Here is a 23,203-nt window from a genome sequence, read left to right as displayed (position 1 = left end):
CGCCGGAAGCGGAAATGGTTGGAGCCCTCGACCCCGCCCTCGCGCCATCTTGGGGGCCCTGGAGGCGGTGCCGCGGAGGACGGAGCGGAAGTGCTCGCTGCAGTTTCCCGGAGCCAGAGCGCAGCCCCGGCGGCCGCCCCTGCCCCGCCGTCCTCCTTCCCGCGGCCGTGAGGGAGACCGCGGCTCGGCCGTAGCGGAGCTGCGAGGTGCCAGGAAGGGCTGCGTGGCGCGGGAACGGCCGGGCAGCGCCGCCTCCGCTGCTTCCGGGCTCTCAAGGCCGCGGGCGGGCGGGGCCGCGCTGAGGGCCGGGCGGGGAGGGACGTCGGGGCCTGGGTGGCCGCTGGGACCGTGTTCCCGACCTGCGGCCCTGAGGGGTACGGGTCGCGCCTCGGGGCCGGGCCCGGGACGAGGGGCTGGGGGGTGCGGCGGAGAGGGGCCCGGAGGTGCAGGCCGAGCCCTGGGGCCTGCGAGGGGCAGGTGAGCGGGAGAGGGGCCGGGCGGGGGCTGCAGCCTTCCCCACCCGGGCCTCGTCTCGTCCGCTTCCCCTGTTGTGCATTTGGGGGAAGCGGGAAGTCGCCGCCCCATAGCGCTGCGAGTTGGGCTGGATTCGAGAGGGGATATGCCGTCTCCCCATCCTGCGTCCAGGTCAGCGCTTATCTATAGGATTTAGTGTTAAGCCCTGGGCCGAAGGCGTTACTGACGGGCTCAAGGGAAACTAGTTACATCGGTTTTGATCGTATTCTAAATAGGCAATAAAATCATAAATTCTCCAGGCTGACTTAGTACTGGTCTGTGGCCCCGCTGATAAAGGTATCGTTCGTTTCTCTGCCAGGTGTCTTACAGCACAGAGGGCTGCTTTCAGCCTGAGTACCTTCAGTGGGCTTTCGCCCTTTTCCCTTTGTGAAGAGTAGAGGCTGGCCGTTGGTCCTGGAAACACTTTGTTTTTAGTTGGGTTGACATTTCACAGGAAATGCAGTTATCCCGTAAGTGGATAAAGGGTTCTCAGTAATTCAGACTCGCTTGGCTTCTGCCGTATGCCCGAGGTGACGGCGGTTACAGTGTGTCAGAGCCAGGTGGAGATGTACGATGGTCAGGCCCAGAGGAGGGAGGAGCCCAAGCTGGAATGTGGCCTTGGAAAGAAGGAAGAGAAGGGGTCTGGGAGGGCATTTCAGAGAACTGAACAACACTAGAGGCATGAAGCTTGGTGCACCGCTGCTAGGGCTTTCCTAGTTCCGGAGGAATTGGGGAATTGGGGATGGGGTCGTGAAGAGAAAGGTGGTGGGAGCCAGACTGTCAGTGCTCCCGGACGCCAGGCGGAGGACTTCACCCCGGACTGTCAGTGCTCCCGGACCCCAGGCGGAGGACTTCACCCCGGACTGTCAGTGCTCCCGGACCCCAGGCGGAGGACTTCATCCTTACCACGCACATAGTGATGGACCACAGATGTGGATGAATGTGGTGGGCCCTAGAACAAGGCACATAGAGAGTTTTACACTTTCTGGCATGTCCTCATGGTTTCTGCTTGGACTGGTTTTATCTCCCTTTCAGTTTTGTTTGTGACTAGACATAAAGCAGTCACCTTCAGCAGGTAACTGATGGGCTGTCTGCTATGGAATGGACTTCCAGGTGGTAGGGCCCAGCCCCGAACCAGAGAAGGGACCCCTCCAGGAGCTTCATTCTAGCAGGAGAAAATTGAGAAATAAGTCAGAAAGGTATCAGGAAACAGTTGTACACAAAATAAAAGCAGGGTGATGTGATGTAAGGTACTAGGGGTCAGTGTGGGCAATAACGGAGGCCTCTGAAGAGGAGGTGGCCTTCAAACTGAGCAGAGAGGAGGGCTGCAGTGGGGGCAGCTGCTGTGAGGGCTGGCCTTGATCTGGGAACAGGGCTGGCACTGCCTTGCCTGGATCCAAGGGTGTTCCACGGGCTGCCCAGTGACGACTCGCAAGAGCCTCGTGGAGAAGGCACGAGAGGTGCTGTTGTCCCATTTCACAGACTGGAACCTGAGGCATCCTGGAATAGCCTGTCCTGGTCACACTGACAGAGAGTGGTAGAGCCAGGATCTGAAAGCAGGCCGTTGGAGTCCAAAGTTCACGTTCTTGCTCCTGCCACACTGCCTCAGGCTGTTCCTGGTGATGCGTTCAGTCAGGGTGTGAGCTGACTGTGTGTGTGTGGTATACGTGTTGTGTGTGTCAGAGAAGCAGAATTGGCTGATGGGTTTCGAGTAGGTTTTTTACACGTTCAGCTGGAGAGAGAGACGTTCTGAACTTTGCCTAGAGAACACCCTTTGGTGGGAGAGCCGAGTATTTTCTCTCTGACATTACTCTCATCACCTGCAGTCAAGTAAAAGCGCTTTAATGGGAAACAGTCTGAGTAAAACGGGGAAAACTGTAAGGAGCTACAAGACGAAGAATGTGATGCGTGTCTTTCAGATGCCTGGCTTTGGCCTAAACAGGGTGGCCTTTCCAGGTGGCGCATTCTAGTGTAGCCTCTATTTAAATACGGAGTTCTCTCAGTGGAGAGTGAAAGTCCTCCTCCTGTGTGTCTTTGGTTTACATGAGACCAAAGGGCCCCTCGGTCTCCTCGAGCCGGCCTGGCACTCCGCAGGATCCAGGAATGGTGTCACGGAGCCACATTCTGCACAGACTTGGTGACGTGGAGGGAGCTGCCTGGATCATTTCCCCGCATCAGTTGTGATGGGAGAGCCGAGGCCCTTGAGGGCAGGATTGCGTCTGGCCCCCTCTGCCTTCCACCTGCAGGGAAGGTTTCCCCAGCGCTCACAGGGTGGGACTGGAGGAGCGTTGGTTTCAGGAAGATGCGGGTTCCAGCTCCTGCCCACTGCAAACATGCTGATGGGCCAGGACAATGCTTTATCCTTTGTGAGCCTCAGTTTTCTTACCTGTGCATGAGAACAGTAAGACTGACCCCAAGGGTTGCCGAGGAACGATGTCTTTGCTTTCGTGTCTGGTGTTTCTTAGAGCCTCGTTTTACAGATGAGGAAACCGAGGCCGGCTGCTGCGTGCTCAGAGGGTTTGTTGAAGGCCTCACAGCCGCTTAGCACAGGCGGGACTTTAGGCCAAACTTGAGGCCGGAGTCTTTCTCCTCACTGCCCTGCCGAGGCAGCAGTTGGGGTTGGTGGGGGAGGGGAATGCGCCCCTGGCATCTTCTCTAGCTCAGGGGCCAGCAGGCATCTCATCTTCTAAAGTAGGAATGACAACCGGCAGGCGTTGGGTACTCAGCAGCGCTCTCCTGAAGAGCGGCAGGTCCTGATGCCGTCTCGTCCCGGGAGTGGGTGGTGGCGTGCTCGGCTGAGGAGCCAGGTGGCAGTCAGGCTTGGCTTGGCCTGTCCAGAAGCAGAGCTGTGGCGGGACCGTGGACACGTGGCTTCCACTGTTTGAGACTAGGTCCTTCTTGGTGAAATGTGGGTAATGATGCCCTTCACTTGGGCATCTGGGAATTAAGTGGGTGAACAATGTGACCTCTGGCACGTGGGTTCTCAGGTGAATTCCTCAGGGCATCACCGCAGTGTGTTGAAATAGGAGCAGATATGTTACCTCCACTTGCCAGATAAGAAACTGGGACGCAGATGGATGCACTACCTGAGAGTTGTAGGTAACATTTTCCTGTTCGTGGGGTGGAGGACCTGGCCCTGCGAGGACAGGACCCTTCCTGCTCCTGCCAGACCAGAGACCCAGGACAGGGCGTGGAGCAGACAGGGTGCCTGGGTGGGGGAACTCTGAGGGATCCACAGAGGATGCGGTCCCTGGAGGGAGGACGTGCAGTGCCACATGCCATAGACCAGCCAGTGGACCCCATGGCACCAAGGCTGCTCCTGGGGCCAGTGGGGTGGACAGTGCCACCCACGCAGGTGACTGAGGTGCTGGAGTGGGAATGAAAACGCGGCCTGTGCTGGGCCCATGTGTCTAACGCTGCCCTTCCCCTCCACGGAAGCCTGTGCACCTGCTACTTTTTCCCGAACAGTTCATGATAAAAACACAAATGGTATGGACAGAATACTGAATGTTGAAGAAACCTACTTGACAGTGTTGGTGAAAATAGGGCCAAGATTTCACACCCTTGAATGCTTTTTATTGAAAAGTATTTTGTGTTTTTCTCCCAGTTACAGAATGTCTGAAGGGGACAGTGTGGGAGAGTCCGTCCATGGGAAACCTTCGGTGGTGTACAGATTTTTCACAAGACTTGGACAGGTTGGTGGGTTTTTAGTAGATGAGTGTAAATATTTGAAAAAGAAACTGGACTGCCAGCATTTTCCGGAAGGATCTGTGTGCTGTTGTTCCTGACGGAGAAGTTACTTTGCCTCAGGCTCAGACTTCCTGAAGACAGCGCTCTCTGCTCTCTTCATCCTAAAGCGCCACCTGTGGAGAGATCGGGCTCTGAGGCCACACGTGGTCTGTCACATGCGTTTTCTGTTTTTGTTTTCCTTTTACCAACCTTTAAAAATACAAAACCCAGTCTCAGCACCCAGGCAGGACAGACGCGGCCGTGGCTGCCATTCTACTCTTGCTGTCCCTCTCCTGGCCACCCACGTCCCTGGTGCTGGGAGCCCCACCTGCCCCGTGTCAGGTCGGAGGTTCTGCCCCTGAGGGCAGGAGGCTCTTGTGTGGGCTGCGTGTGCATTTGGTGAGTGAGGTGCCTAGAGCTGCCTTTGAACACTGGAGTCTCAGAAGCCTTAGTCTCAGGAAAAGCTTGGGTCACCGGCAGTTCCAGGTGCTGAGGATCTGGGTCAAAAAAAAATTCATCACCTTAATTAAATCACATATGAAAAGCGATTGGCGATTAATGAAGTTGAGTGATGGGCATATGTGGGCTTCTATAATCTTTTTACTTTTGTGAATTTGGAAATTTCTCACAATTTGGAAATTAAATTTCAAAATAAAAAACCATACATACATATATTTGTAAAAATAAGTACATAGCCGGGCACGGTGGCTCAAGCCTGTAATCCCAGCACTTTGGGAGGCCGAGATGTGCGGATTACGAGGTCAGGAGATCCAGACCATCCTGGTTAACACGGTGAAACCCCGTCTCCACTAAAAAAATACAAAAAACTAGCCGGGCGAGGTGGCGGGCGCCTGTAGTCCCAGCTACTCGGGAGGCTGAGGCAGGAGAATGGCGTAAACCCGGGAGGCGGAGCTTGCAGTGAGCTGAGATCCGGCCACTGCACTCCAGCCTGGGCGACAGAGCGAGACTCCGTCTCAAAAAAAAAAAAAAAAAAGTACATAAAACTAAGGGCTCCCTCGGTCATGTCCATAGCCGCCTGGATGCACACAGATGCTGCTGTGGCTGCTGGGACTCAGGCTGTGGCCAGTGGGCCTGGGAGTGGGGCAAGGCTGGCCGCTGGCTGCAGCAGATGGGGGAGCTGACTTGAGACGTGGCGATAAGGGCTGTGCTGTAGGGTGGGGACTTTGAGATGCACAGTCCTCTATTTGGGGTGAGGCTGGGTCTTCCTCATAGTGATCCCTTCGGGCCAGCACCATGTCACAACCTCCTAGGAGATTGTTTTGTAACAGTCTTGCTTAAGAGATGAACCTGCTTCAGGAATTATTGAAAATAAACTTTGGATTAATTATAGTCACTGCTTTGTGCTGATACATAGACAATCTCTTGCTGTTGTAACTCACTCTTAGCTTTTTTAAAAATTGAAAGCCAACGCTAGCAGAAGGTACATTTTGTGGCAGGGTCAGTGCAGAAGTTACAGGACTTGCTTCATGCTTTTGGACTCTTGTCTTTCTAGATTTATCAGTCCTGGCTAGACAAGTCCACACCCTACACGGCCGTGCGATGGGTCGTGACACTGGGCCTGAGCTTTGTCTACATGATTCGAGTTTACCTGCTGCAGGTAGGTGTGGGCTGATGTGAGTTGGCCGTGTCCATGTTACCTGGACGTGGTGCTGGTGGGGATGCTGTTGATCCAGTTTGTATTGCAGGAAATGGTCTGTAGAAATCAGTTTTCAGCTAAACGCCAAATGTCAGAAAGATCTCAGTGACTGTCTTTAACAAACACGGTTGTTTATGATTCACCCAGAGTCCCCTCACCAGGCTTCTCAGTGTACCCAGGTGGTCCTGAGCCCAGCCTGGCCCTGCCCTGGGCGTGTCCAGGCCTGGACAGTGGAGCCGCTGTGTCCCTCTGACCCTGCTGCATGATGCTGAGGACAAAGTGGTGCTCTGTGGCTGCCTCATTCCTCGGGTGAAGAGTCCATACCTTGGGTGTCATGAATGATTTGGCATCCAAAGGGTTTATTTAGCCTTTCCTGAGTTCTACCTTATATGAGGCCAAAGAGGACAGTGCAGGTTGAGACGCTGAGTCAAATAAGAGAGACAGTGACGAAAGAGGGTCTTGAGGGTTTCAAACCTTCATGTGTTTTGGGGCACCCCTAGGTCAGGCGATGTTGTCTCAGACTTCACCTTGGGTGCTCCTTTACTTGCTAGTAAACACGGGGTTTCTAGGAGCAAACCTGCAGATGGGAATTCTTCGTAGATCTTTAGAGGAGGTTAATCTTACGTGCAGAGCAGGGCAGGTTGAAAGCCTTGTCAGGGCTATTTTCTCCTCTGGGGACTGTGGAAGATACTTCCTTGTTTACCACCTTAATTGATTTTTTTTTTTTTTTTTTTTTTTTTTTGAGACGGAGTCTCACTCTGTCCCCCTTGCTGGAGTGCAGTGGCCGGATCTCAGCTCACTGCAAGCTCTGCCTCCCGGGTTCAGGCCATTCTCCTGCCTCAGCCTCCCGAGTAGCTGGGACTACAGGCGCCCGCCACCTCGCCCGGCTAGTTTTTTTTTTGTATTTTTTAGTAGAGACGGGGTTTCACTGTGTTAGCCAGGATGGTCTCGATCTCCTGACCTCGTGATCCACCCGTCTCGGCCTCCCAAAGTGCTGGGATTACAGGCTTGAGCCACCGCGCCCGGCCTGATTTTTTTTTTTTTTTTTAATTGGAACTCGGTCCATTGTCTGATGGAAAGAATGACCTAGAAATTTTGAATCAGGGACATCAGGCAGGAGCAGGGGGCGGGAAGAGTGCAGCACCCACAGGTCAGTTTTACTATGTTCTTTTTTTTTTTTTTTTTTGAGACGGAGTCTCGCTCTGTGGCCCAGGCTGGAGTGCAGTGGCCAGATCTCGGCTCACTGCAAGCTCTGCCTCCTGGGTTCACGCCATTCTCCTGCCTCAGCCTCCCAAGTAGCTGGGACTACAGGTGCCCACCACCATGCCCAGCTAATTTTTTGTATTTTTAGTAGAGATGGGGTTTCACCATGTTAGCCAGGATGGTCTCGATCTCCTGACTTCGTGATCCGCCCGTCTCGGCCTCCCAAAGTGCTGGGATTACAGGCTTGAGCCACTGCACTCGTCAGTTTTACTATGTTCTAAACGAAGCTCGTGCCTCATTTGATGTGCCTTCAGGCGTGGCCTTGCAGCACAAAGGTAGATACACAGACATCCAGTTAACCCTCACATCTAGTGTTTAGCCCTAAGTCTGACTCGAAAAGTGTTTAGGCAGAAAGATTTCTTGTTTGTATGAGAAAGTTAAAGCGTTTATATTTATTTTTTTGAGACGGGGTCTCACTGTTACCCAGGCTGGAGTGCAGTGGCGTGATCTCAGCTCACTGCAACCTCCACTTCCCGGGGTCAAGCGATTCTCTTACCTCAGCTTCCCGAGCAGCTGGGATCACAGGCATGCGCCACCACGCCTGGCTAGTTTTTGTATTTTTAGTAGAGATGGGGTTTCACCATGTTGGCCAGGCTCGTCTTGAACTCCTGACCTCAGGTGATCCACCCACCTTGGCCTCCCAAAGTTCTGGGATTACAGGCCTGAGCCACCGCACCCGACTGAGACATTTAAGGCTTTTAAAATTGAGAATGCAGTTCTGGCTTCTAATGGGTTATACTTAGTCATTTTAAAACTGAGTGAGTTGCAAGTGTGCTGCACTCAGGCATCTTGGCAGAATTCTCCCACTCTGCGTCTCTTGAGGAAGGCTTGGCTTAAGCTCTCTTTTCTTGATTGCCCAGTTGTGGGTTTCTTCTGGCAAAGGTTTCACCCTCCTGGCAGAGTGTGTTTGGCAATGGGAATTGTCTGTTGGAGGAACATCAGCTAGCACACCTCCAGTCACAGTTGACATTCTGTCTTCTGTTTCTGATGAACCTGCTCCTGCTGGGGGCTCTGGGCCAGCATCGCTCAGATGCCTGGGCCACCTGAGCCTGTGGTGTAGCTTGAGCATGTGCTTCTTGTGAAAAGCCTCCTTTTCTGCTGCGCTCCTTATGGGGCGTCTGTGGCTTCGGGGATTACATGTGTCTAACTGGACCCTTGAAGAGCTTTGCTCATTTGTCCCCTTAGTCTCAGTACCCACAAAGTATAATTTGAGATAAGTTGTTACCATGGGATTTCACTGTATTTCATTGTCGTTGCTGTAAGTAAGTTTTGTGTGTTTTTAAGATCACTTAAAGTTGAGAGTGAACTGGAGTGCAAACATGAACTGACTCGGGCTGATGGACAGTCGGAGTGCACCACTGACTCTCTTTCCTTCTCTTTCAGGGTTGGTACATTGTGACCTATGCCTTGGGGATCTACCATCTAAATCTTTTCATAGCTTTTCTTTCTCCCAAAGTGGATCCTTCCTTAATGGAAGACTCAGGTAGGGTAGCAGCTGTGCACTGGGCTGTGTGGGCAGGTTGGGCCTTTCTTTTCTGATGGGATTGCCCAGTGTTCTCTGGAAACACCCGAGACTCTTCTCTTGGGGTTGAAATGTACTTGTAACGTTGGGTGATCAGGATACGTTTGTAGAACGACTCTTCAAACCCTCCTGATAGCCACGAAGTAGGTGTTCATTCTGTTTTCCCACTTTGCAGATGAGGAAACTGAGGTGTACTGGGTTAGGTAACGTGTTCAAGGTCACATGGCACCATAGACAGTAGGGGTCTGAGGCGGATGGTCCGACTCCGGCACCCGTCCCACCCCAGTCAACGGCCCCTTTCAGAATCCGTGGAGGCGGCCATGATGAGGTTACCTTTTCCCATAGCCAGAGGGTTCCACAGGCAGCTCATTGTGCACAGAGAGTGCCAGGACCCTGATGCCAACATCACGTCGGGTCAGGCTTTGGGTGGCCTCCTCTGGTTTCTGAGGAGCTCTGAGCTGAAGTGTTCCTGGCGCTTCGTGCTCCATGCTTGGAAGACTCACGCTGCTCCTGGGCCTGCCTAGGCCAGGTAGGGGCCCTGAGTTCACGCCTGACTGGCCAGCCCCAGGGGAGGAACAAACAACTGCTTTCCAAGACATCGTGGCCACTGCGGGAAAACCCACGTGCAGCTCCCTGCCAGGATCCTCCTCCTTCTGGGGGAACCTGCTGTCAGGGAGCAGGGTGTGCTCTCACTGTGTGGCCAGAAGCCTGTGAGTCTTCTGGGTAGGGTATGTGATGAGAAGATTGACGGGAACACAGCTCCTCTCATTTGTTGCTATTTGGAGGAGACTAGAAAATAACAAAAGAGCCCCTTTCCTGTAGGCCTCAGTTTTCCCATCTGTAAATGGGGAGCGGCACCCGTCCGGGTGGGAGGGTGGGGTGAGAGCGGGCTTGGCACAGCTGCTGGTGGGACAGGCCTGGCACCCGGGTTCCACGGTCAGTGCATCCTCTGCCCCGCCCTGTTCTCTGCTGCTTGCTTTTTATGTTAATTTGCCTTTGTTTTCTTTCTGTGCCTGTACGTGGCATAGCTGACGTGTTCTGGAGGTTTATATGTGGTTGAATTATTTGCGCCTCCTGGGTTCACGCCATTCTCCTGCCTCAGCCTCCTGAGTAGCTGGGACTACAGGCGCCTGCCACCGCGCCCGGCTAATTTTTTTTTTTTTTGTATTTTTGGTAGAGACGGGGTTTCACCGTAGTCTCGATCTCCTGACCTTGTGATCCGCCCGCCTCGGCCTCCCAAAGTGCTGGGATTACAGGCGTGAGCCACTGCGCCCGGCCGGAAGTCTTTAAAAACATTCTGATAGCACTTTCTGAAAGCAGTGAACTGGATGTGTCAGTTGACCACAGACCCCCGTTTTCTCTTTGGTTAAAGACACAAATCTCAGTTTAGATTTGTGAGGCCTGCTAGTCCAAAGCCTTGAGGGGAAATGGTAGAAATGTGATGGAAATGAAAAGAGGCGCCCCTCCCTGATGGTTGCTTTGCCTTGCAGATGACGGTCCTTCGCTACCCACCAAACAGAACGAGGAATTCCGCCCCTTCATTCGAAGGCTTCCAGAGTTTAAATTTTGGTGAGCTAATTCTTCACGGTATTTGAGAAGGAAAATTGGGCTCAAGGGTGGCTGAGACTGAGACTACACTGATTCTGGTTGAAGTTTTGTTCAAGTCACCCGAAAGATGACTGCTGTGCTGGGCTGGGCACAGGGGGAATCACAGGGGCTCTCACTGGAAGGCCACTCACTGCCTTGCCGCGTTCTCTTGTTTTCAAGTCAGCACCAGTGCCCCGGAGGCTGGCGGAAAGGAGGCTGACTCTGGGATGGAGTGCGCACTGGCTCCTGTGGTCGTGGCCTGGGGAGGGCAGGCCCTGCGTCCAGTCTCCGTCCTCCCTCCTTCCTCTCTCCCATCCCCAGCCCTGTGGCTCCCTGTGGCTGGCAGAGGAGGACTAGCCTTCTCCTGGAGTCATTTTTGAGAGGGGTCTGAGCCGAGGTGCCCGTATCTGCACGGGTAGGCAGAGGTGGGTGGCGTAGCCGTCAGAGGGATGGGAGCTCTGTGGCTGCATCTGCTTGTCCTGTCCCTCATACCCCAGGGGCCCTGGGGGCACAAGAGGAACCCACGTCTGTTGGATCAGTAAAGTGAAGGAGCCTGCTGAGCTCGTGGGGCTCCACACCTTGACTTTGCAGCCCCAGATGGAGTCGGGGACAGAAAGATCAGGGGCCCTGGAAGCCACCAGAGGCTTGGACTAGGAAGGGAGAGCTGAGCCTCAAGGGCGATGGCATCTCTTGGCCATGTGCTGGGGCGGGAGGGAGCACTGGTGGCCATACCCGAACCCACGTCTGTTGGATCAGTAAAGTGAAGGAGCCTGCTGAGCTCGTGGGGCTCCACACCTTGACTTTGCAGCCCCAGATGGAGTCGGGGACAGAAAGATCAGGGGCCCTGGAAGCCACCAGAGGCTTGGACTAGGAAGGGAGAGCTGAGCCTCAAGGGCGATGGCATCTCTTGGCCATGTGCTGGGGCGGGAGGGAGCACTGGTGGCCATGCCACAGTGACAGGGTGAAGGCCCTGGATGGTCCACAAGACACAGCCTGGGTTTCTCTCCAGATCACAGGCCCAGCCAGCAGGCATGGGGCCCCCAGCCTCACATTAATGCTTTATACTTCGTGTAGTTTTAAGAATTGTACGTTTCAAGGGAGTGAGAGAAGGAAGTCTCTGGTGAGGGCAGTACAGTACATTTCTGTGAGCTACTTGCAAAGGGTCATGCTGCTGCTGTGCCCAGGGTAGACCCCTCCTTTCCACAGGGATGCTTCTGTTTGCGGGGACGGTCTGTGCAGCTGCAAGGCTGGAGGCGGCCGGCAGGTGCCCGGTGCTGGCTGCAGATGCTGCGCTAACCTTCTCTCCCCACTTGAAGGCACGCGGCTACCAAGGGCATCCTTGTGGCTATGGTCTGTACTTTCTTTGACGCTTTCAACGTCCCGGTGTTCTGGCCGATCCTGGTGATGTACTTCATCATGCTCTTCTGTATCACAATGAAGAGGCAAATCAAGGTAAAGCAGAGGCACTGCCGCCACGCCGGCCGCAGTCGCTGTTCTGTTACCTGCAGCATGGGGGAGCCGTGGTGGGCTGTGGTGGGTGGTGGCAGAGTCTGCCTGGTGTGAATGTGGAGCTCAGTGGCACTGTCTTGTGTGTGACGAGGACACTGCTCCGTTCCCAGCACAGCTAGTGAACTAAACGGGGAGCGCATCTGTCGGAGCGGGTGGGCTCTTGATGGAAGCTTTGTGGGAGCTGAACGGGAGAGCCCCAGCATGTGCAGTGTCCCAGTGGCTCCTCTTAGGGGGCCCAGCGCCCTGCGCCAGCCTGCCTGAGGAGGAGGGCATTGGGGGAAATTAGCTGAGACTGCTGACTGACCCCTTGATGGCATGGCCTTGCTGCTGCGGGCCTTACTCTGTGCCCGGGGTGTTGGCTGCAGAGGGCCCTGGGCCACCTCACATCCCCCTTGCCCTTCCTCCATAGGAGGCTCAGGAAACACTGGGATTGATGGGGTTTCAAACCTAGGCCTCGTGGGCTATGGAAGGCCTTGCTGTGTTGACATGGGCGCAGGAAGCCACTGGGGCCCCGATTCCACTTGTCAGATGTATAGAAAAGATGGGGGCCTTTGGCCGCTCCCATGTGGGGACAGTGTGGCTGGCCGGAGAGCGCTTGTGCAGTGACTGAGTCTGTGCTTCTCTCCCCAGCACATGATTAAGTACCGGTACATCCCGTTCACACATGGGAAGAGGAGGTACAGAGGCAAGGAGGACGCCGGCAAGGCTTTTGCCAGCTAGAAGCGGGACTGAGGCTGCCTCACGTGTTGCAAGAACGGTTTTGAGCCATTGTTAACAATGCCTTTTTTCTTCACATAAAGTAGTTGATTACGAGGGAGTTGAATTTTCTTTTTAAAAAGGAGCTTCAATGATTTGTAACTGAAATACCAGGTTCTTGAAGAAACTGGCACTTAAACCAAATCGCATGGATTTCTTTTTCAGTGACGTTCAAGTGTTTCTCACGGATGGAATTCTAGTCAGCTGCAGGCGGGAAGCCAGGCGGGTGGAGCCCATGGGAGCAAGGGCGAGTGGCCGGTCCCCCCCCGGTGCCAGGTGGGCAGGCAGGAGCGAGGCCTGCGAGGGAGGAATGGGCCGCTCCCCGCCAGCCGCCTTCCCCACCAGCCACAGGTGTGCCAGCCACTCCACAGAGCCCGAGTGATGATCTAGCCTGATTCCTGCGTGTCTGAAAGAACTTAACGTTTTAAAGGTGATTGTCAAGTAACTGTGTGGGGTTCTAATGCCAGTTTCCTAATCCATCTCACTGGAGATGTTTAAAGTTGGCCTCTATCCTAATGACTCAAAACTTTGTTCTTAACTACCATGATTGCTTTTGAGGGCCCAGAATTATAAATATATATTATATTTTAATTGTTTGAGATTATTTTGACACATTTCTTTGATATGTAAAGTGTTTTGTTTTTAATTTAAATCTGTCATCATGCAACCCCCCCGAGGGGCAGCGAAGCTGGCGGGGAGCAGACTGGCTTTGTGGGTTCGGCACTCGGCACCCCACTGCGGGGGGAGAGGCAGAACCCACGTGCATGTCAGCATTTTTGATGTGATAAAATACTCAACATCTTAGCAAGTGATTTTTAACTCCACCTTTATTAAGGTCTTATCTAAAACACGACAGTCGCTGGACACAAGAAAGCCCAACTTTCGTTTGGCCTTTCCAAAAGGTGAACCCATTTTGCCAACAGCAGAACATCATAGCTGCGGTCCCAGACGAGACACAGATGCAAGGGAAGGCCTCTCCTGGGTCCCGGGCTGCTCAGGCTCCTCACTCTGGGCGGTGTGTCCTGTCTTAGAATTTACATGGTGAAAGATGATTGTCTGGATTTTCTTGTGCCAGTATTTGCATATCCGACATTGAGCTCCTCTCTTAAGAGGCCACGTTCAAGCTTGTGGGTCCCTGGCCCAGGATAGCAAGGGCTGCTCCCAGGGGGTGCTTCTGGTACTGTGTTGAGACACTTGGATTCTCAGACTCCAGACAGCAGTGTCTGTCACTTTCCATACTGTTTTCCTAATAAGCGCTCAGGCCTAAAATGTGACAGGAGGTCGCGTGCACTTGGCCCGAGCACAGTGTGAATCAAAGGACTGGGTGCTGACGGATGGAGCCACGGTGGCATTTGCCCACCCAGCTGCAGCCCCAGTGCCTCCCTTGGTGCTCCTCCCAGTTTAGAGGGTCACAGCCTCCCCACCCCAGCCCCTGGTAAGCTGACCTTGACTAACCCGGGAATACAGGGTCATCCTCATTCCTAAGTCAAACAGCAGGACATGGTCTGCGGGGGTCTTTGCTGGAAGCTGGTGCTGCTGGCCAGGCCTCGGCCTTGCCAACAGGTCAGTAGGGAAATGTGGCATACGCCCTCGAGGCATGTTAACACTGCGCTTTAGGAAATCTCAAGTTCCATCTTGTTATTAATGTGCCCACATTTTGGTGGAGTTAGTTTATTAAAGATGCCTACGGTGAAGTCTCTGGCACAGGTTAAATGCAATTTTGAAAACCTGGAAATGTCAAATGGAGGCAGGAAATAGGCTAGGGACGAGCTGAAGGGCTGAGCACAGCAGTGATGCTGGGTCAGCAGGTTGCCTGCCCAGCGGGCCCCCAGGAGAGGGCTTGGGCGCCCCGGCAGCCCCCCAGTCCCCAGGACCTGGCACGCAAGTGCGTTTGGGTCAGGAGAGCTCTGTGTGCATGTCAGGCCCGAGATGCAGATTTCTATTTTCTGAAACTGGAAGCAGCCTTGATGTGTTTTGAAGGTGTGTGCCAAATGCTTCAGACGGAGGTGCTGACCTTGGTTGGTTTCTCTCTGCCCAGCTACTCTGGGGGCGAGCCTGACCGCCTCCGATGGGGGCCATGGGGCTGCTGTTCTGACCACACTGGCTGAAGCAAACCGCCAGCCCCCCGTGCCCCCTCCCAACTCAACATGCACTCATTCAGTCCATTGCCTTAACACAAGCCTGATGGAACCATTTTCTCACAATATAAATGAATAAAGTGTCTTCTGACCTACTTCTCAATTACTTCTCAACTGTATGGTTTGGGGAAGGGAGGGAAACCTAAAATCCTGTCCAAATAAGTGAAATTCCTGAAGAAGTGGCTGAGTCATACCAGGTTGGGGTTAGCGCCCCTCCCAGGGCTGAGAAAGCACAGTCAGGGACAGCTTTCTGTTCTCTCCCGGGGTGGCTGGGTTAGTGTCTTACATGATAGAAAACCCGTGAGAATGTTCTAATTCCTGTGCAAGCAGGGTTCATCCTGAGACTAAATCTTGCGTTCAGACTTCCGTAGAAGTCATCTGTGTCCAGGCCCACCTGGCGCCGGCTCAGCGGTAGTGCCGAAGGTAGATGAGCTTCTGGGGAGGGAACTTCTCCCGGCAGAGGGGACACTCCGCCTGCAGAGAGGAGGAAGGGGTCACAGCAGCTGGGACCACTGGGCCAGGCCCATCCCCATCGGCATCTCTCGTCCTGTCCACATTCTCTGCCCATGATGTGGAACATCAATGTTGGATTTCCTTCAGCTAGTGACCAAGAAAGCCAGCCTTTTTTCAGAAGGCCGAGTCCCAGTGGGGGCCGGGGCCAGGGCAGGACTGGGGGGTGGGGCTCGGCTGGGAGGTTCCCTCCTGCTCTCGCAGCTCACACAGCCCAGGAAGCCCAGCTCCGGGAAGACGTGCCACTCTCACCCTGCCGGCATCTTCCGTGGCTGTGATTCAGTGTGCCAGGGTTTCCAAGTGTGGTGAGGAGCCCAGGAGGAAGGGCATGCTGGGGTGCATGGGGGAGGTGTGGGGCCTTTCAGGGTTGGCCGCTGCCCCAACCTGTGTTCAGCAAAGTCTCAGTACGCGTGAATTTGGAACTTTAACCCCCACAACGACCCCACATCTGACCTACCTGGGAGCCTTTAAAAAGACGCCCATCTCTACTCTCAACCTGAAGGGTGCTCAGAGCCAGACTCCCCACTTCTGCTGCAGCCAGGTGGGTGGGTCTTTTTTGTTTTTTTCTTTTGAGACGGAGTCTCGCTCTGTCGCCCAGGCTGGAGTGCAGTGGCGCGATCTCGGCTCACTGCAAGCTCCGCCTCCCGGGTTCACGCCATTCTCCTGCCTCAGCCTCCCGAGTAGCTGGGACTACAGGCGCCCGCCACCTCGCCTGGCTAGTTTTTTGTATTTTTTTAGTAGAGACGGGGTTTCACCGCTTTAGCCAGGATGGTCTCGATCTCCTGACCTCGTGATCCCCCCGCCTCGGCCTCCCAAAGTGCTGGGATTACAGGCTGAACCACCGCACCCGGCCTTGCCAGGTGTGTCTTGCCAGCGCAGCCGCTGAGCCATCTCAGGACCCCAGCAGGCTCCCACCTCACCTTGCTGCTGCACCACGCGGTGATGCACTCCCAGCAGAACAGGTGGCCGCAGGGCGTGGCTGTCGGGTGCCTGCGCTCCTCCAGGCACAGGGTGCACAGGGGGTTTCTGGAAACCGCTCTCTCCTCCAGGGAGCCCCTGGGGAAGGGGGGGCAGAGCGTCAAGGTGGGTGCACCTCACAGGTCCTTGTGAAGTGCAAAGGACACCCCCAGCCCCCACGTGTGGCCCCCGCGTGCACCTGCGGTGAGACAGGCCGCGGTGCAGCCTCCACTCCTTCCTGGCTCGCTGCCGCTGCCTGAAGCCATACAGCTGCAGCCCCACGGACAGCACCAGGTGCAGCAGCGAGACGACCCCCAGCAGCCTGTAGCTAACACGGGCCCTCAGGTCCTCTCCGGGCAGGCTGCGGACACGGAGCTGTAAGGCAGACAGTGTCACACCCATCAGGACCCTGAGGGGATCTGGCCTCAGCGCCTGCTGGGAGGGTCAGTCTGCACGGAGCGTGTTAGAACCAGGCCTCTCCCTGGCACTGGGAGCGCCCGGCAGAAACCAAGCCAGGGGCAGGTTCAGGGAGTCTGAACTGCTTCACAGCCTAGCATGACGGAGAGGCCTGAGCTCCAGACCGGCCTTGGCATTGTCAGCGCAGAAGGAGTCTTAGCGCTGGCGGAGGGGGTGAGGACATGGGGATGTCCAGGGACCACCTCTCTGAAAGGGATGGGGGGGAGCAGACATGTTGGGCTGTAGATGCTGCCCACCAGCCACCCTGCTGCAAGGCACATGGCCCTAGGGACCCTGCTCCCCCCCTCATGCTGCTGGTGACGTGTGTAGCTTCTGGCTGTGCCACTGAAGGACAGCTGGCTGCCCTCGGCTTCCCGTGTCCCTTTCCACTGGCTGGGAAATGGAGACAGCCAGATGGCCTCGGCCCAGGGCTGGGAACCACATACAGAGGTGGCAGGTCACACCACCAGTGTGGGCCCTGGGTGTCCAGCCACTTCCTGGCTGTCCTAGGAGAGAGGGAGCCTCCCAGCTGGTTTGAGCCCCGTTTCCAAGCCCCTGTCACAGCAGCTCAGCAAATCCCTCACTAACACGGATGGGGCGAGGAACCGCGTCAAATACGCGGGAGGCTGGGTATGCTAAGAATGAAGACCTGACCACTGACTCTGTGACGAGATCACTGTGGCCTCCTGTTTAGGGTGTGTGGAGGTGGGGTCGCCTGGCAAGTGGGGGCTGAGGGGCCCAGTGAAGCTCTAGGGACGGAAGAAAGGGGGTTCCTCAGAGGGCTGTTCTAGAAGGAGCTCGTGCAGCAGTGGCTCTGGTGGGCCCGGGTCTAACGCCGTGGCAGATGGACATGGTGTCAGGACCACTGGGGAGGCTTCGTTGCTGAATCTGGAAGCAGGAGCGTCAGCTGGGGGTTAGGATGGGCAGAGGTGCTGACAGCTGCGGAGGGGAGAAGGTGGGAACGGCCATCTGATGGGGCAGACTGCTGGGCCAGGCACGGGTGAGGGGTGAGGGGCTGGGGCTGAGGCTGCAGTACATGCTCCCACACACTCTGGGAGAAGCTGCTTGTTCCTCACAGCAGTGACATGGGCAGTCATGGGCCAAGGTTCAGGGATCTGTGGTGAGGCGTGACCCAGGGCCCCCGGTCAGTAAAAAGCTGAGTGCAGGGCCTGGTGTCCACGTGGGGCTGCAGCAGGAGCCCATTCTGCCCTCAGGGTCTGGACTTCCTTGGATCTTTCAGCCAAGTGTAACTAAACAAAACCTGCCTCTTTTCAAGCAGAGGATTTGGGTTCCTGCCTTGACACAGGTTCTGGGTGTGGAACCCTGTCGGCTGAGAGGCCTGGAGGGCCAGCTCTGCACACACCCAAGTCCAGTGGGGGTGACACGGGTGGCCGAAGCGGCTGTGCCCTCAGCACCTGCTACTTACGTACGTGATCCCCGTGAGCCTCTTGGCCAGGTGGTAGAAGACGCCGTGGATGTAAAACCAGGCAACGTGTAGCCGCTGGAGGCAGGCGAGGCCCTGTCTGAGGACGAAGGCCGCCCGCAGCAGCGCCCTCCTCTGTTGCTCAGTCAGGGTGGCTGTGTGGCGCCGCACCCAGCGCCGCACCCCCGAGCAGCCACGCCCGCCTGGCGCCAGGCTCCCCTGCGAAGGCCGCCCACTGTCAGGATCAGCCTGCAACTCCTGCTCTAGGGGGAGCAGGACCTTGTCCAGCAGGTAGGGCAGGACGGCATGCAGCGTCACCAGCACGCCACGGCGCAGCCAGGAGGGCACACGTGTCCGTGACGGGTCCACCTGGACGATGCTGACGTACTCCTCCCCCAGGGTCTGGTAGCCTGCGAGGAAGAGGATGGGTATGTGGACCCTGAGACTGCTGCCTCGGGGACAGGCTCCCGGCCCCCCTGCCAGCTGACCCTCTGCTGGCTCCTGTCAACAGCGCCATCTTGTCGCCCTTGAGCCCACTGCCACCCCGTGCTGGCTGAGGCCAACATGACCTTCTGTTGCTAAGCCCACTGTGACCTCAGGCAGCATATAACAGGCCTGGCCAATGGCTGCCCTCAGCTCCTGGAGCCTTGGCTGGCCGGTGTCCGGTGTCCTTCCCTCTCCTGGCTTTTCCCCAGGAATCTCTGCTCCTTCCCCTTTCTCCCTAGCTGTCCCCACCACCTCCCCCGGCCCAAGCACTCAGATCCAGTCCCATGGCTCTCCACCAACCACACAGCTGGCACCACCCGATTTATGCCCAGCCCGGACCTGACTCTTGAGTGCCAGCCATCCAGTTCCGTCACCTACCTGATATCGCCATGTATCCTCAGATGAGCACCCCCAATTCCATCCCTGCCAAGACAGCTTCTAGTTCCCCCACCCGGAAAAGTCTGCTCCCCCTTCCCATCTCTGTGGATGGCGACACCAGGCCTCCAGTTCCTGAGGTCAAGCCCAAGGGGCGCCCTGCATGCACCTTCCCTGCGTGTTTCACCCCGTCACTGCCGCCCCTGCTCTGTACCACCACCATCCCATGGGGGACTGTCAGCCTCTGTAGTCTCCCTGAGCCCAACTTTGTCCCCTGAGGTCTGGTCTTAGCCAGTGGTTGGCCGCTCCCCTGCCCAAGTCCCTGCAATGCCCCAAGCCTTGCACAGGGAAAGCTGTGGGCTTAGAAAACCCACGAGCCCCCCGGGATCATCCCCACAAACGGCCAAGGACGTGTTCTTCTCAGGGCCTTTCCCAGCTGCTTGCTCTGCCTGGAAAATGCTCTTCCCCAAGACGTGGTCTTTATCTCTAAGAGCCCCTCAATTCCCAAGATGCCCTGTGACGCAGCCACATCTGTCTCCCACCCACCGAGCATGCTCTCCATGGCGGCAGGATGCCCAGGGGGAGTCCCTCATAGGGAACCAGGCTGGCGCTCAGTGGTCCTTGCTGCATGCTGAGCTGGGGTTGGGAGCCTGAGAGCCTCCGTCAACAACTCCCTCTCCAGGGTGGCGACCAGCCTGGGCCACAGGCCCGCCACTGCGCCGCCAGGGCACTGTCACATGAGCACTGCACACTGTGACACAGCTCAGCACTGTTGCTCCACCAGGGCACTCCGACAGGGGCACTGCACCCTATGACATGGCTCAGCACTGTGACTCACTTTGCTACCAGGGCTGGCCACTGAGAAATGGGTCTCAATGGCACCCGGGTGGGTCCCCAGGGACACACAAAGGCTGGAAAAATGGGCTCCCTGCTGGGAGCTGACGCCTCGTCTCCCTCGGAGCAGCACCTCCTGCACTTCCCTAAGGCAGCCTCACCTGGGCCAGCTCCAGGAGCTTCTCACACTGCTGGGCAGCCCCCTGGCCACTGTCCCCCGGACTTGGTGTGTGTGGCTGCCCTCAGTCCTGAGGACCAGTGGGGGCTTCTACCTGCAAGTGTGGTGAGGCCAAAGTAGGCCACATCTGAGAGCAGCTCAACCTCCTTCCTCCACTCCAGCCACTTCCTCGCACCTGAGAGGAGAAACAGCATTAGTTTGGGGCAGCTGGTGGGCATGCCCTGAGCACGAGGGACCACAGTCCTCCCCGGAGTTGTCTAGGCCCAGATCCAGTCCCATCCCCCAACTCCCTCTCTGCTTCTGTCTCCAGAGGCACCACCTTGTCTCCACCTTGACCTGCCTTAGCGTGAGCTGCAGACAGTCTGCTAAGAACCTCCCACTTGCACCCATCTCTCGCTCTGGGATTCCCCTGAGCAACCATTCTAGGGCCTATGAGGGCAACATGGAAAGACGGTCTGGGGTAGTAAGAGTACAGGCCAGAGGCCAACTGTCTAGCATCAAACAGCAGCTCTCCAACTTCCTGGCTGTGAGATCTTTCTGGAATCTCAATTTGCTCATCTATCAGAAGAGTAATAGTAAGTCCTACCTATAGGGATATTTGAAGATTCAATGAGTTAATATTTGTAAAACACTGGGAACAGTGTCTGGCACAGGGCTAAGTGCCCAGTGTATTGTAAAATAAATATGGACACACACACAAAATTCTTGTCACTCTCCTGTTCAGAATCTGCCAATGGCTGCCCACCTGATACCCATGGCCCCTCCTGGCAGGGAGCCTGGCTGTCCTCTGATATTTACCCACGCTCTTCCTGTCCCACAGCACTGTTCCTGCTGCCATGACACCCCTGCCACTGGGCTCTAGTGCCACTGCTCCATGAAACGTTCTGCTGGGAGTTGATGCCTTTAACAACTGCCTGCCAAACCCCCAAAGACTTGATGGCGTTGCTTTTTTTTTGTTCTGTCCCCTAGGGTGGAGTGCAGTGGCATGATCTTGGCTCACTGCAACCTCCGCCTCCCGTGTTCAAGTGATTCTGTCTCAGCCTCCCGAGTAGCTGGAATCACAGGCACATGCCACCATGCCCACTAATTTTTGTATTTTTAGTAGAGACGGGATTTCACTATGTTGCCCAGACTGGTCTCGAACTCCTGACCTCAAGTGATCCGTCTGCCTGGGCCTCCCAAAGTGCTGGGATTACAGGCCTAAGCCACCGCACCCGGCCTCTTTTTTTTTTTTCTTCGTGTTTTAATCGGTGATGGGGTCTGGTCCCATCACCCAGGTTGGAGTGCAGTGGCACAATCATGGCTCACTGCAGCCTCATCCCTTGGGCTCAGGCGATTCTCTTGCCTCAGCCTCCTGAGGAGCTGGAATTACAGACACCACTATCACGCCCGGCTAATTTTCAGATTTTTTATAGAGACGGAGTGTTGCCTTGTTGCCCAGGCTGGTCTCAAACTCCTGGGCTCAAGCGATCCTCCCGCCTCCGCCTCCCAAACTGCTAGGATGACAGCCGCTGCTTCATTGAGTACACTGGCTTCTGTACTCAGCTCACGGCCTGGTGAGGCAGGTAGGGCCTGGCTGAGCCTACCCTGGGGTCAGAAGGGCGAGGGGCCTGGGCGGCTGGTCAAGCCTAGGAAAGGCCGGGGTCAGTGTGAACGGGACCGAGGTACGAGGCGTTCGCGCCGCGGGCGCGCCGACCCCTCTGCTCACAGGGGAGGAGCGGAGGGAGGCCTGAAGCGCTTGCCAAAGCCGCACACCTGGAGGGGACAGAGCCTTCCCCAGCCGCTGGCCACAACTGGACCTGCCCTGACCTGGGGACGGGAAGGGCTGGGGCGGGAAATGGAGGCCCACGCAGCTCCCCTGCGGTGTCTGCGGCCTGTGCCTCTGGGGCCACCTGGCCAGGCAGGGCAGGAGGTGCCCCGCACATCTCTGAATGACCGCAGGGCAGGCGAAGGAGACTGCCGGGTCCCGGCTTGCGGGACGGGCCCAGGCGACGGTGACCACACACGGTAGACACCCCGCCTCCATGAGGGGCAACGCCCCCTAGGCCGCTTGCGAGGACATCCGGCCGCGCCCGGCCCTCACCCGCCAGGCTGTGCAGGGCGCCACCCGCCGCGCTCCGCAGCCCACCGCGGTAGTACTCGTCCTTCTGCGCCGCGCGGATCACCTCCGGGGGGCTGGCGGCGGCCGGGGCCATGGCCGCGAGTTCAGGTGGTCCCGAAAAGCCACGCTGGCCACGCCCACAGCCACGCGGGCGAGACCTAATGACAGCACGACGTGGCTCGGCGTACGGCGCAGACCTTTGCGTCACGGTGCGGGGGCGGGGCCGGACCGGGGCTGGAGGTGGGGCCAGGGCCTGGGCGGAAGTGGGGCTGGAGTCCGAACCAGCGCGGCGCGGAGCGGGGCAGCACGGGGAGTCGGAGGCGCAGAACGGGGCGGAGCCCAGGAGCCGGCGTGGGGGCGGGGCGCGCGGGCGACAGGCGCTGGCGAGGCCGCGGGGTGCGGCGCCCCCAGGGTCCTGCGTTGCCTCGGGCCCCCGCCGTGCTCCCTGCACGTCCACGGGCCGCCCTCCCACTGGGGACAGCGCTGCGGGGTGGAGACGCTGCGGGCCCATTTGCGGCTGGGGAGACGGAGGCCTGCGCTTGGCTCTCCGGGAAGCCGAGCTCCCAGCGCCCCCGCGGCTGTCCCGCCCTCTCGCCCTCTGAGCTGCGCGGGCTCTCAGCACCGGTTGGCTTGTTCCGGGGCGCCGGTGGGTTTGGGGGCCAGAGGGGCACGAGGCGAGACCCGGGACCTTCCAGGTACCGAGCAGCCGGCTTCCCCAGTAATCCCGCGCGAAAAGCACATGGCCGGCTTGGTGTGGACTCCCCACTGGTGCCCATGGGAGGCAGGGCCTGGCGGGTGGGGGGCAACCGGGAGGCCGCCGCGTGGTTCCAGGACGGGCGGAAGGTGGCCCTCTACCCTCCACCCTGCTTGGCCTGAACCCCGCTGGTGCTCTGGGGAACCACATCGCAGGCGCCCCGACCCCTCTGCTCACAGGGCAGGAGCGGAGGGAGGCCTGAAGCACTGGCCAAGGCTGCACACCTGGAGGGGACAGAGCCTTCCCCAACCGCTGGCCACAGCTGGACCTGCCCTGAACTGGGGATGGGAAGGGCTGGGGCGGGAACTGGAGGCCCACGCAGGTCCCCCGCGGTGTCTGCGGCCTGTGCTTCTGGGGCCACCTGGCCAGGCAGAGCAGGAGGTGCCCTGCATGTCTCTGAATGGCCGCAGGGCAGGCGAAGGAGAAGGCGCTGTCTTTTTGGCCCCAAAGGCAGC

General features: G+C 57.1%; 2 protein-coding genes across 14 annotated transcripts; one reads left to right on the top strand and one right to left on the bottom strand.

Annotated features, from left to right (window-relative positions):
• The first annotated feature begins 49 nt into the window (after positions 1-49).
• On the top strand, positions 50-12,593 carry LOC105496702 (retention in endoplasmic reticulum sorting receptor 1). Of its 6 annotated transcripts, none has more exons than XM_011767267.3 (7): positions 50-206; positions 4,121-4,208; positions 5,756-5,860; positions 8,546-8,645; positions 10,175-10,253; positions 11,588-11,723; positions 12,411-12,593. In XM_011767267.3, exons 2-7 carry the CDS (start codon positions 4,128-4,130, stop codon positions 12,498-12,500), a joined length of 591 nt encoding a protein of 196 aa, XP_011765569.1. In that variant the 5' UTR covers positions 50-206; positions 4,121-4,127; the 3' UTR covers positions 12,501-12,593. The 6 variants fall into 6 exon arrangements, with proteins under 6 accessions (XP_011765569.1, XP_011765571.1, XP_011765568.1 ...); XM_011767269.3 differs by lacking the exon at positions 50-206 and adding an exon at positions 262-374; XM_011767266.3 differs by lacking the exon at positions 50-206 and adding an exon at positions 504-645.
• LOC105496704 (peroxisomal biogenesis factor 10) lies at positions 4,192-22,151 on the bottom strand. Of its 8 annotated transcripts, XM_011767272.3 has the most exons (7): positions 21,977-22,150; positions 19,988-20,068; positions 18,024-18,430; positions 16,341-16,516; positions 16,105-16,240; positions 15,437-15,568; positions 15,013-15,148 (listed from the first exon to the last, which is right to left on the bottom strand). In XM_011767272.3, exons 1-6 carry the CDS (start codon positions 22,086-22,088, stop codon positions 15,464-15,466), a joined length of 1,017 nt encoding a protein of 338 aa, XP_011765574.2. In that variant the 5' UTR covers positions 22,089-22,150; the 3' UTR covers positions 15,013-15,148; positions 15,437-15,463. The 8 variants fall into 8 exon arrangements, with proteins under 8 accessions (XP_070923889.1, XP_070923903.1, XP_070923893.1 ...); XM_071067788.1 differs by lacking the exons at positions 15,013-15,148; positions 15,437-15,568; positions 16,341-16,516 and adding exons at positions 4,192-4,376; positions 4,571-4,739 and having other exon boundaries at positions 21,977-22,151; XM_071067802.1 differs by lacking the exons at positions 15,013-15,148; positions 15,437-15,568 and adding an exon at positions 4,194-4,376 and having other exon boundaries at positions 21,977-22,149.
• Positions 22,152-23,203: the final 1,052 nt, after the last annotated feature.

The sequence above is a fragment of the Macaca nemestrina genome, chromosome 1 (assembly GCF_043159975.1).
Source record: "Macaca nemestrina isolate mMacNem1 chromosome 1, mMacNem.hap1, whole genome shotgun sequence".
Taxonomy (NCBI): domain Eukaryota; kingdom Metazoa; phylum Chordata; class Mammalia; order Primates; family Cercopithecidae; genus Macaca; species Macaca nemestrina.
Note: the sequence above shows the minus strand (reverse complement) of the source record. Positions and strands in the feature narration are given on the sequence as shown.

What these genes read in the sequence shown, in the direction of transcription:
- LOC105496702 (XM_024797581.2), top strand. Translation starts at nt 3,918, where the DNA reads ATGTGTCTAACGCTGCCCTTCCCCTCCACGGAAGCCTGTGCACCTGCT. An exon ending in TTCCTTAATGGAAGACTCAG is followed by an intron (nt 8,646 to 10,174) that starts GTAGGGTAGCAG and finishes TTTGCCTTGCAG; the next exon opens with ATGACGGTCCTTCGCTACCC. An exon ending in CTTCCAGAGTTTAAATTTTG is followed by an intron (nt 10,254 to 11,587) that starts GTGAGCTAATTC and finishes CCCCACTTGAAG; the next exon opens with GCACGCGGCTACCAAGGGCA.
- LOC105496704 (XM_011767271.3), bottom strand. Translation starts at nt 22,088, where the DNA reads ATGGCCCCGGCCGCCGCCAGCCCCCCGGAGGTGATCCGCGCGGCGCAG. An exon ending in CGCGGCCTGTCTCACCGCAG is followed by an intron (nt 16,241 to 16,340) that starts GTGCACGCGGGG and finishes CCCCTTCCCCAG; the next exon opens with GGGCTCCCTGGAGGAGAGAG. An exon ending in CCGCGTGGTGCAGCAGCAAG is followed by an intron (nt 15,569 to 16,104) that starts GTGAGGTGGGAG and finishes TGCTGAACACAG; the next exon opens with GTTGGGGCAGCGGCCAACCC.